At 31.8% G+C, this 12381-nt stretch overlaps 1 protein-coding gene across 3 annotated transcripts in view; it reads right to left on the bottom strand.

Moving 5' to 3' along the window:
- The window catches only part of CSMD3 (CUB and Sushi multiple domains 3), a 1188176-nt gene that overhangs the window by 160304 nt on the left and 1015491 nt on the right, over window positions 1-12381 (bottom strand). For all 3 annotated transcript variants that reach the window (XM_041769740.1, XM_041769741.1, XM_041769742.1), the window contains one exon: window positions 10934-11137. In XM_041769740.1, the coding sequence (XP_041625674.1) occupies window positions 10934-11137 (204 nt within the window). The remainder of the gene's footprint in view (window positions 1-10933; window positions 11138-12381) is intronic.

Genomic DNA, 12381 nt, shown 5'->3' with positions numbered 1-12381 from the left:
ATCTCTAGTATACTACTTAAAAAAGTGCATTGGCACATTTGCATTAAAATCGCTCTTATCTAGAAATAGAAAATTTTGAAGAATCATCTTACTTTTTTCTTTATGCATCCTTTATGCATCTTTTCAGGAGCAAGGAAGATGATAATAACACTTACACTGAGCCTATTATTTGCCTGGGACTCTTCTAAGTGATTTACAGATTTCTAATTCATTAAAGCCTCTCAATAATCCAATGAGATAAAAATAAATATTCTCATTTTTATAGGAAAGAAAGTCACTGAGCAATTAACTAACTTGCCCAAGATCACAGAGCTAGTAAGAGATGAAAATGAAATTTAAATACTGATAGTTTGGCTCCAGAGTCCATGTCCTCCCGTGGAAGAAAAAGACTTGATATGGTGCTGGTCTGGTCATTGCAAGTTACAGTATGACAAGAAACAGTAAGTGTGTGTAGACCTGCTCTGAAGTCAATGAAGGCCTCTATCACTTTTTAAAGGTACTAATTTTAAAGTAAAATTCTCATACCACTGGTCCCATCAGCTTGGTTCTGGACATGACCTAACTTTAAATTTTAAATACTGTGTAATATTGGATATATTGGATATTCTTGTTCAGTCTACTCAACTAATATACTCTCTTAGTGCTGAAACTCAGATACCTCATATATGAAATGATGATACAATTGTTTTAAAAGGGCTTTTGTGAAAAATGTGTAGATAGGATAACGTACATAAAGAAGCTAGCAACTACTTGGCACACAGTGAGTGGTCAATGAATTGTATTTCATTTTGCTATTTCCTTTACAAATATTATTATTGTAGATACCACTGGCACTCTGATCCTTGGGCATTTATTGTAGTCTGGTTATAATAGTGAGATATCAGGATATATCTTTTATAATAATCATTTTTTAAAAGTTAATAATATAGTTTTCTCCTACCTCCACAGCCTAATGCAAAAACCTAGGGCAATTGCTCAAAAGAGTGCTACAAACTTTTTTTAACAGTGTGAAAATGTATCTTTAAAGAAAATCGTTTTGTTGTAATTTCCTATAAATTTGTGTTATTGGGTTAAATATCAATCCATGCTAACTTGGTCGGAAAAAATTTAGCTCCTTTAAAAAGAAAACCAACAGTTTTGGATGACTTGAGAATTAACATGCCAAGCATGGAAAAAGAATTCTATAATGGAGATTCACCCAGAAAACAGATGAAAAATAAGTGATTGATGAAATGTTGATTTTGAGTTGAAAGAAAATACAGATGTTCTTCCACTCCATTGTCACTATCATACCTCAGCCTCATTTTTTCCCCCCTAGGTTACTTCATTAATCATATCAGTGGACCTCATTATGGTGGGTGTGTTATCCATGTAATATGTCTCCTTATTATTTTTAAAATGACCTTTTAAAATTAAAATTTGATCATGTTATTTCAATCCTGAAAATCCTTCAAAAATTGCCTCACTTCTACAGATAAGTACAGTTGACTTTATTGGTTTCTAACTACACTTCCAGGCTTATATGTACCCATGATTTCCCAATACATCATCATCACAATCCCTTATCCCTGTTCAGTCTACTCAGCTAATATACTCTCAGTGCTGTGACTTGGCATGTCCTTCTCCCACATAGCCAACACTACCATCCATGGTCATTCAATGTTGATATTACTTCTTTGGCTTTTTGCTGACTCCCTTATCTGTTAGATGTCCCATAGTTTTCCACAGCACCAAGTTCTTTCTTATACAGCTCCATCATAGTATAGCTCATATTATATTTTCACATTCTTTCTATATCTTAATTCTAAGAGACTGAAGACTGAGGAGATGAAGCAATCCACTTTTTGTCTGGAACTCTGCTCACTGTGGTGCTAAGATTCTAACTTACCTTCTTTTTTTTTTCTTCCTAAGGTTTCCTTCCCTGCTGCTACAGTGGCAAACCTCCTCTTCCTCCATTCATTTCATAAGGCTTTTGTCTCCACTCCTTCAAAGTGACTATGCCAAAGTCACCAGAATATTCTTGTTGCAATGTGATATTCAATTCTTAATTTGCATTTTACTCAATCTATGAGTAATTATTTCTTCCTATTGATCACTTCATCTAACTGGAGTCTTTCTTTGCCTGGCCATTGGGATATCACACTATCCTGCTTTTTTCTATACCACTGGCTATACTCAACAATCTTTTCAATCTTTTTTCTTTCTTTCTTTCTTTCTTTCTTTCTTTCTTTCTTCTTTCTTTCTTTCTTTCTTTCTTTTCTTTCTTCTTTCTTTCTTCTTTTTTCTTTCTTTCTTTTTTCTTCTTTCTTTCTTTCTTTCTTTCTTTCTTTCTCTTTCTTTCTTCTTTCTTTCTTTCTTTCTTTCTTTCTTTCTTTCTTTCTTTCTTTCTTCTCACTCTCCTCTTCTGATCCTTTAAATGTTGTAACACTCTCTGACCTAAGCCACCTTTTCTTTTCTTTCCAAATATCACCCCTCAATAATGGCATCTATTTCCATGTCATCTATATGACTACTAAATGTTTATCTTAAATTCTGACCTTTGCTCAGAATCCTGAAATAATCTGCCTAATTAGTATGTCTAAAACAATACTTTTGAAATTTTCCTCTAGCTATACCATTCTTCATCTCAGGAAATGTCACCACATTCACCTAGCTCTCAGCCAAAAATCTAAGACTCATTCATCTAAATTTCTCTTTCTTATATTCAAATTCACATTTATTTATTTATTTATTTGAAGATTTTATTTATTTACTCATTAGAGACACAGAGAGAGACAGAGGCAGAGACAGAGGCAGAGTGAAAAGCAGGGGAGCCCGATGCGGACTCAATCCCAGGACCCCTGGATTACACCCTGAACCCAAGGCAGACACTCAGCCACTGAGTCATCCAGGCGTCCCTCAAATTCACATTTACATCTATACTCAACCTATCAGTAAACTTTCTCAGTAATATTTAAAAAATATATTCCAAAGCTTATCAGTTCTCATCAGTTCTATCAAAATTACTATTACCGTTCCTCTTCACTACTGCAATCCCCTTGTATTCTGTCTTTTTGATTCTATTCCACTCTTCTTTACCCTGGCCACAGTGATTTTTTAGAACTAAAACCACATCATTCTCTAGCTCAATAAATTCCCTCATTCCTTAGAGAAAAGTCAAACTCCCCACAGCCTTTGAGGCTCCATATGACTTGGCCTCTGCTCTGCCTCCCAAACTCTTCAATCATGTTTAACATCATTCACTCTGTTCCAGACACCTGGGATTCTTGCTGTGGCTTGAATGTGTCAAGATCTGTCTCTGCCTCACATCTATATGCTTATTTACTTCCAACACATTTATAACGCTCCTCCGTTTGTCTTATTTGGATATAAGACAGCAGCATGCCCTGGATGTCTTCTTCTGACCTCCAGTCCCTTCTTTACTTTTCCCCACAGTACTCAATCACTATCTGAAGTAAGAGAACACATTATTGATGTGTTGCTCAATCTCCCTCTACTCATATAGAGTATGTAAACTCAATAAGGGCAGGGATCTTATCTTCTTATTCAAAGCTAGAATAGAGACTGACACTTAGTAAGCACTCACTAAATGTTGAATAAACTGTTGATAGCCTGCTTGTATATCTGTGGTATACAGGTATGTTGTGGTTACAAGTCCCTCTTCATCATTCCTGCATTATTCTTTTCTCTTAGTATTTTCCTAAAGAAGCCATATATAACAATATAAATTTTCATATTATAGTATACTTTAAAAGTATCCCCAGATATGCATTACTATATAAATGATATTTTATAAAGTTTCAATTCCCATGTTTATTACTTAATCTAACATTTGTTTCCTATTTTAAAAGATTTATTTCCCTACTGATTAATACTACACTATGTAACATATGGATTAAGAGAACAGGCTTTAGACAAACAACCTGGGTTCAAATTCTAATTCTGTTTTTATCTCTAAACCACAGAGGTTTTACAGCCTGGTGTTAGTATCAACATTAAAAAAGAAAATGCTTAATATTGGTTCTTAAAAATGTTAATTGCTCTTTATCATTATTTTGAATAACCTCTTCATGGATGAATGGTTGGATGAATAAATGAATCAATGAATGAGGTTTCAGCTCCTGTATTTATTTCTTCATCAATTTCTCTCCTGCTCTAAGAAACAGTGATATAAACAGGTTGCCATGGAGCTAATCCAAGTAAAAGTAGTTCTTTCTGGGTCTCTAAAGGTCTTGCCTGTTGGGTGGAGGGGGGAGAACCAGATAAAGGTGATGGGATAAGCAGCTAATTAAAGACTTTTTGCCTAAGGGCAGTAAATGGCAGGTTCAGGAGCTTTTCAAAAGAGACCTCCCACTAACAAAAGTACTTATGCCTAAGGCCATATATTGTCAGAGCTATTAGTGGCTGCAGGGGGTTATTTGAATCACATAGTCAGAGGGAGGAGAGGTTGGAGTTTTATAAGACTGGAAATTTTAAGAAATCTGAAGTGTAACAAGGTCAAATTTGGAAGATAAAAACTCAGTCTTCAGCATATTTTTCAGTTTTGTATTTATTTCAAACCCAATGCTCTTATCAAACTATCACTGTACTATAATTTACCTAAGAATGGCTTGATAAAACAGATTTGTGCAAGATTACTAAATATTATTTACATACTGGTCATTTAAACCTGTGGATCCCCTACCTTAGTATTTAACTATTTTAACTATACGTACAACTCACATATCATGACAAAGGGGGCTGTTTTCCACCCAACAGTTTATTTTCAGTCTGTCAGGTTTTGCAAAATTATAGAACATTTTATTGTTTACTACTAGAACACAAAAAAATGAAGTGTTGGTAACAGTAGAAGAACCATAAAACTAAAATAATATAGTGGATATGGAAATCATTAGGAATGTGGAAAGCTGCCTTCTTTGGTTTCAAATGATGATAACTTGGCTTAAACTTTTAATTGAGCATTTACTAAGCAGTAAAGGTAGAGAAAATACAATCATAAAATCCAGGAAATAGATTGTCAAAGATTATATCTAAACTGTAAAGTATAAATAGAGAATCTATTTTCTCTCAGAATAAAACTACCCACATTATATGTAAACTGTGCTTTACCTATGTCTCTTTCCTACAGAAATAGTCTCAGAAGAGTTCCAAACTTCTGGCTTTCAAGGGTCTAAGCAAGCAAAGTGAGCAACAACATCACCACCTAGTGAAAGCCTGAGATTGAAAATGCACGGTCTCTGGATTTGGGAAATTGCCCAGTTGTTTGACCTCTACAAGAATTCAAGAAATAATCATAGCTAATTGTTAAAATCCATTCATTGAGCAAACCTTTACTGAATACCTATTATACACCAGGTCCTCTTTTGGTGGAATATAAAAACAATATAGTGTCTTGGCAAAGGAGGATGAGGATGATTAAGAAACTAAAAACAAAACAAAACCCCAAACTATATGTAATATAGTGGCTGGTTGTCATTAAATAAAAGCAGGATAAAAGTATAAAACAAATGGAGGATGGGTGGTAGAAAATTATTTTACATAGGATGTTCAAGGAATATTATTATCAGGTTGAATAAAGTGGTATAGTAAGCCTAAAAGATCTTTGGGAATGTTTGTTTCAAGCAGAAAAAATAGAAAGTTCAAGGGTCTTGAAGCAGTTAATATTTTATCTATGAACAAATGTTGAAAATGAACTAAAAATTAAAGATAATGCTTTGGGGCACCCGGGAGGCTTAGTATGTTAAGTGTCTAACTCTTCATTTTGGCTCAGGTCATGATCTCAGGGTCCTGAGATCAAGTCCTGTGTGGAGCTCTGTGCTCAGCCAGAGTCTGCATGTCCCTCTCCCACTGCTCCTTCTTCATCCTCACCACACCCCACTATCTCTCAAATAAATAAATAATATTTTTAAAAATTAAATTAAATTAAAGATAATGCTTTGATATTAAGATAACTATATATATCAAACCTTTTCCTTTTACTTTTTTGAATATTTTATGACACAATTATTTTATAAAATACTTTAAGGCACAATTATTTTTATGAAATATTTAATAATAGAAATAAAAAAATATTTAACAATAGAAATACAAATATATTTTTATTTATGTAGAGATTAGCAGTTGGACCAAACGGTAGAACCTAAACTGAGTCATCATCTGAGTGTCATTTAGAATCATCACCTTTCTATTTTTGGTCTCACATAGATAACATAGATACTATAGGTCCTTCTGTAGTACACTCAATTTTCTGGATAACACCTATTCTACAGGGTGTACATTATTTCTGAAATGGTATAAAAGAAATATGTCCATTTCATGTGAACTTGGGAGAAAACAAGTTGTTTTATTCAATTTTCTATATCTAGGCATACATTTTCAAACCAGTGCAAAAACAGACAATAGTCTGTTCTATGTTCAACTTACCTAGATACAGTAACAGAGAGACTGTAATGGTTCCTGACCCCTTCATCTTTTGCCTTAAAGTAGAAAGGAGGCTGAATCCAGCTGAGTTAAGGAGAGTACACTAACATTTATTCTTGAAGTTGAATGTCAGCCATGAACTAGGGTCTGATTTGAAAGGCTTGAATTGACTTTAGTGCCTCATAGGAACTCTTGTCCTTGCTGAAATGACCATAGTTGAATAGCATCACTGTCCTCTATTTACATGGATTTTTATTTCTGATGGCAAAAACACTGGGTTTAACCAAGTGATTGATACATGTGACATATATGAAAAAGCTCTGTAATACTCCTGAAACTAATATTATACTATATGTTAACTAACTGGAATTTAAATTAAAAAAAATAAAACAAAAAATAAGCTAACAACTTCGTTAATTAAGATACAAAAAAAATTTTGTAATAATATAGAGAGTAGGGATTTTCTTCTGCTTTAAATAAAAATGATTTATGTTTAGGAATTAGGATTCTTCCTATCCTACAATATACTCTTCTCCTTCTTTCATTTCCCTTTCTTATTCCTAAAATGTTCTTTAATTTTTCTTGTTTTAGTCCTTTTTTAATGTCTTTTTATCTCTTTGTTCTAACCCTATCTCATTTTCATACTTTCATGGACAAAATTAATATCTTTGGATAATGAAGTTTTTTAAAGTTTCAAGAGAAGAAAAAAAGTCTTAATGCAAATCTTTGTTAAATATATATGCTCTCAAAGCCAATTGCAGGGATCCCTGGGTGGCACAGCAGTTTGGCGCCTGCCTTTGGCCCAGGGCGCGAACCTGGAGACCCAGGTTCGAGTCCCACGTCGGGCTCCCGGTGCATGGGGCCTGCTTCTCCCTCTGCCTGTGTCTCTGCCTCTCTCTCTCTCTCTGTGACTATCATAAATAAATTAAAAAAAAAAAAAAAAGCCAATTGCAGCTGTTATAATTACTGTTTTTTTTAATTTATTTATTGTATTTTTTTGAGAGAGAGAGAGCACACAACAGAGGAGAGAGGAAATCTTAAGCAGGCTGCAGAGCCAGCATGGAACCCGACGTTGGATCTCACGACCTGAGCCAAAAACCAAATCAGATGCTTAACCAACTGAGCCACCCAGGTGCCCCATCGCTGTTTAAATTTTAACTGTATTATTTTATACTTTTGCAAACAATGAGAACAAACCAAATCATGAACATATGCTTATTGTTTTAAGACAGCTCCTTTCAACTTTTTGTCCTTACGTTTATCAACTAATGAAAAGGAATTTCAGTCCTCCAAAATAGCATATTTTAATAAATAATTACTCTTATTCTCAAGAAAATGATTCTCAAGAAATCATTATATTTCTTCCACTGTCTTTCTTAAAAGTTTTAAGTGCAAAAAAGTATTATATTCAAAGGGCCATACATTATAATAATTCTAAATTATTAGAATTGGAAAACATGATAGGAGTCCATATTTTTAGCCTTTTTAAAATGCAAAAAATCTTCTGTTGAAGATACTTTTCACGTTTATTAACTTTAAAGTATTACTAAAACAACATATCAACAACTGAGAATCAGTAATATCAAGCTTTCTGTCGGCACTGAATAATTCTACATTCTAGATCTAATACTTTTAGAATTAAAGTCTCCTCTCCTGATTCTTTGATGGAAGATTTGGCAACAACAAAAACAATTTAATTATTGACTACCTACAGGGCTCCAAGAACTATGCCAAATAATGTAATAGTCACAATAAACCAATGGGGGAAATTCTTTTATTTTCCTGCTTTAACAATATGGCAATTAAGAATCAGCAATTGTGTAAATTTTCCAGGATCATGTAGTAACTCACTACATCCCAGTATAAGGTCAAAGTACAAGACTATTGCCCAAGACAACCTTTACGCTGAGAACCTACGATTCCCAGCTATGGGGATTTTACTCAGTTTTATATGATTCCTTACAACTTTCCTCCTTTATTTAGTATATTAACATGATAAATATACAAATAGAACCTTTAAGGGGTAATTTATAGATTTATACTAAATTTCTTTGCATATATAGGTTCTCTTAGCATGCACACTAGAGCAATAAATGAATTTTTTCAATGATATTTAAAGATTAATGAGCTAGTTTATGAGCTTTCAGATGTCACTATATTCTATTTTTATAATAAATTATTATCTTCAAGGAATTTTCATCATGTATATGAAACTAAATTAAGATATTTACTTACCTAGTTACCTTCTATCATATGGTATTGATATTTTCTCTCAATATCTACATATATAAACTAAAAGTGACATAAATTATGTAAATAATTACCAGGAAAAGTGAGACAGAAATAACGACTGATTCCTGATATTTAGAGAAATATTAAAAAAATCCATTGTGAGGCTGAAGAGATTTATTATCACGTGTCTGTCTTCAATTATTAAGCTGATTTAAAGCAATGTAATTTCTAATTTATGCATATTGCATGACTAATTTTGGCATAGACATATAAGAACATTTCTCTCAGCTCATGATCCTTTAGCTTAGGATAATTTATTTATTATTGTTTTATAAGAGTATGAAGTCAACATATATTGTGCTCAAAAGAAGAAACATTATCTGCTTTGTCTTTATGAGAGTATGAAAGCACAGAAAGGGGAATATCTGTTAGTTCCATTAACCCTAGTTCTATGCTAGGTAAAAAAAATACAAGGAACATTAACTCCAAATGATTTGTTTTCCTATACTTTTTAACTGTCAAAAATGTATTTCAATAGGGTATATCTGTTTTGGGGCTGGTGATATCAAGTTCCTAAAAGGACCAAATGACCATCCATCCTCTCTTTATGTTTATAATAGACTTAGTTTATACCATCTTCCCAGCAAAATTATCAATAATGTCCTTTTTTGGGTGGTAAAATGTATTAAACTTAGAGCAGATATAACCTATATAAATTACATGCTCTATAAGTGCATATTAAACAGACTTTATCTTTACTCCTTACTCAGTAGTAATTAATATAATGATTCACAATTTTAAAATACTATTTTAATGAACTATGAACTAACAGTATGTTAAATCTGTGTTAAAATATGGTAAAATATGTTTTTAAAAGTTAAAAATAAAACATACACATAATTTCTTTTCAGATATGACAAGATGTGTTCTTTAAAATACATTTTAAAAAATAAAATACATTTTATATATTTATAAGTGTATATATTGCATGTATGCATATACACAATCATGTCCCATTTTATGAAAAATTGGAATTAAGATTATTAAAAACAAAATTTGCTTATCTCTTTTCTAAAAAATTCTTATTTTCTAAATCACCTACTAAAAAATTTTAATGAATTCAACTCATAAGAGCTATTTCTTATCCTGAGATTAAGTTTTAGCATTCTTCTTTTAATATAATACTATATAATCAGGGGCATCTGGGTGGCTCAGTTGGTTAAGCATCAGACCCTTAATTTTGGCTCCAGTCATAATCTCGGTATCCTGAGATGGAACTCTGCCTTAGGCTCCCTGCTCAGTGGAAGTCTGCTTGAGATTCCCTCCATCTCCCTCTGCCTTTCACCCACCCACCCCACACACACTCTCTCTCAAATAAATACATAAATCTTTTTTAAAATAATATAATACCATGTAATCAAAGAAAATAATTTCCAGGTATGCCCTTGGGATAGAGAAGAGATAAACTTCCTAATCTACCTTTTCCAAATCTATGGAATTCTACAAGAAACAAAGTCATTGTAATGATCCTGAAATATATAAAATTCAATTTTTTATGGCTTAGTAAATGTTTTAATCTGTTTCATATAATTTACCAGGGTTAAGAGCCCATAACTTTAGAAAGTGTATATTCTATTTACCACTTTAAATTGGATACAGTCTTGAAAAAAATAAATTTTTAAACAATTAGATTTCTGGCTAACCCTTTATACTCTACTCATTCAAAGTGTTACCACTTAGACGTGTGAGAGACTGAAAAAATCCCTTATTTTGTATTTTTTACACCTATCTATAACTAATAGAAAAAAGAAAAAAAAACAGATTTATTTTCTAATGCATATTTTGTAATTCTTTTGATGCCAAAGTAGAATATGTTCAAAAAAATCCCTTCTGAGATCTTTAAACAATACATAAACTCTTTACATATTGGCATAAGAATCTCTGCATAAAACTGTAGAGATATTTATATCAATAATCCCATACTAATAGCATTCAATTTTTGTTTTATTGTCAACATGTACCTATACCTTAATGCATCTAAATCAATAAATGAAGAAACTATCCAGCTAAGTCAACACAAAATATTTTTCATTGATCACATTACATCTGAGCTGCATCATATATCCACATTTGCTTGCAAATTTAGGTACATCTTAACTAATGACATATTTAAAAATTAATGCGTAACTATTAGATTTAAAATAAAATTATTGATAAATGCAAGATAACTAATTTTTATATAATATACACCATCACAAAGCATTTAAATTTATATACTCACCAATACAGGTAGGTAAGGAATCATTCCATTGGGCCAAAGAATTGGGCACTGTATCACACCTAATTGCTATGGATCCATGGAGGATATATCCTGGATTGCATTCAAAAAGAACCAATGAACCAACCGCAAATTCATTGCCAATCCTTCTTCCAAATCTTGGTTCAGGCACAGAACTGCATTGTGTGGAACTTGTTCTAGGAACGGCTGTATACAAATAATTGTTGATTTTAATTTCATATTTGGTGGAGAAATACAAATTTCAAAATGTAACTATTTAAGCAAACTTCAAAGAAGTCTTCTCTTTTATCTGCACTCAAATTAACATCTTGAATAAATTTCTAAAAGTTTATATTTATTCAGAATTAAAAACAATTTAAAATGAATACTGCTATTGTCATCAAGATTTCTTATTAAAAAAAGACTTTACTTTTGATCCTTTAAACATTAACATCATCATAAGTTTTTTTTCCTTATTTTTTGTTTTACCAAACTTATAACAAAGTAGTTTGAATTAGGTATTTCAATTTATAGGATGATAATTGAAAGATATATTTTTTTCTTTTTAAACTGGGATACCAAGTTCAAACATGTGTCAGGTTACATAAGGTTATGTCACATTTTATTTTTCAGTAGTTTCATAGATTTAAAAAAAAAACACTTTACTAATTTCACAGCATGTTCACAAACTTAGTTGTTCAAAATATGTTTGTTATTGATGAAGGCAATGTTCAAGACTAAGTAGAATAGAAGTCAGACAGATTAACAACAATAGAAGTTTTTAATAATCATAATATCAAATTTGAAATTGTTTTTAGACTTTATAGGTATGTCATTTGATTGTGACTTTTTTTTGTTTGTTTAGTAAAATAGAATGATAACAGGATGTTTTTTCTTTTTAAAACACATACAGATGGAATTAAAGAGTTTGACAACAGCCCAAAAAATGACGTGATGAATTCCAAATAGATTCATTCCTCTTATGTGACTTGTAATAGTGCCTTTTTAAATTCATAATATCATATACTGATTAATGAAGGAATACTATTAAAAATGAAATAGTAAAATATTATAGCCAACATTATAAATGGGATAAAACGAGTTAACAAAAGTATCAAATCACATATGTTTATAAATGTCTTAAGAACAAAGTTCCAGATACATTTGAGAATAACTACCACATGATCATACACAATTAAAACAAAATGTTTCAAATTATAGCCCTTAATATTTTAATGATAATGTGGAAGCTTGTCTATAAAAGGTGAGAAGAATCTGTGTAAACAAACTTTCAATTGTGCACAAAATCTAATAGCCATGAAGAAAGTTTGAAATCTCCTGAGAGAATAAGAAACTAAAATTTTAGAATGGAATAATGATTTCCCTGCATGTCTAAATACATCAGCACAAAATTTTACACATTTTTAATTTAGAATGCTAGACTATGGGGA

Source organism: Vulpes lagopus, chromosome 9 (assembly GCF_018345385.1).
Source record: "Vulpes lagopus strain Blue_001 chromosome 9, ASM1834538v1, whole genome shotgun sequence".
In the NCBI taxonomy this organism is placed as follows: domain Eukaryota; kingdom Metazoa; phylum Chordata; class Mammalia; order Carnivora; family Canidae; genus Vulpes; species Vulpes lagopus.
Note: the sequence above shows the minus strand (reverse complement) of the source record. Positions and strands in the feature narration are given on the sequence as shown.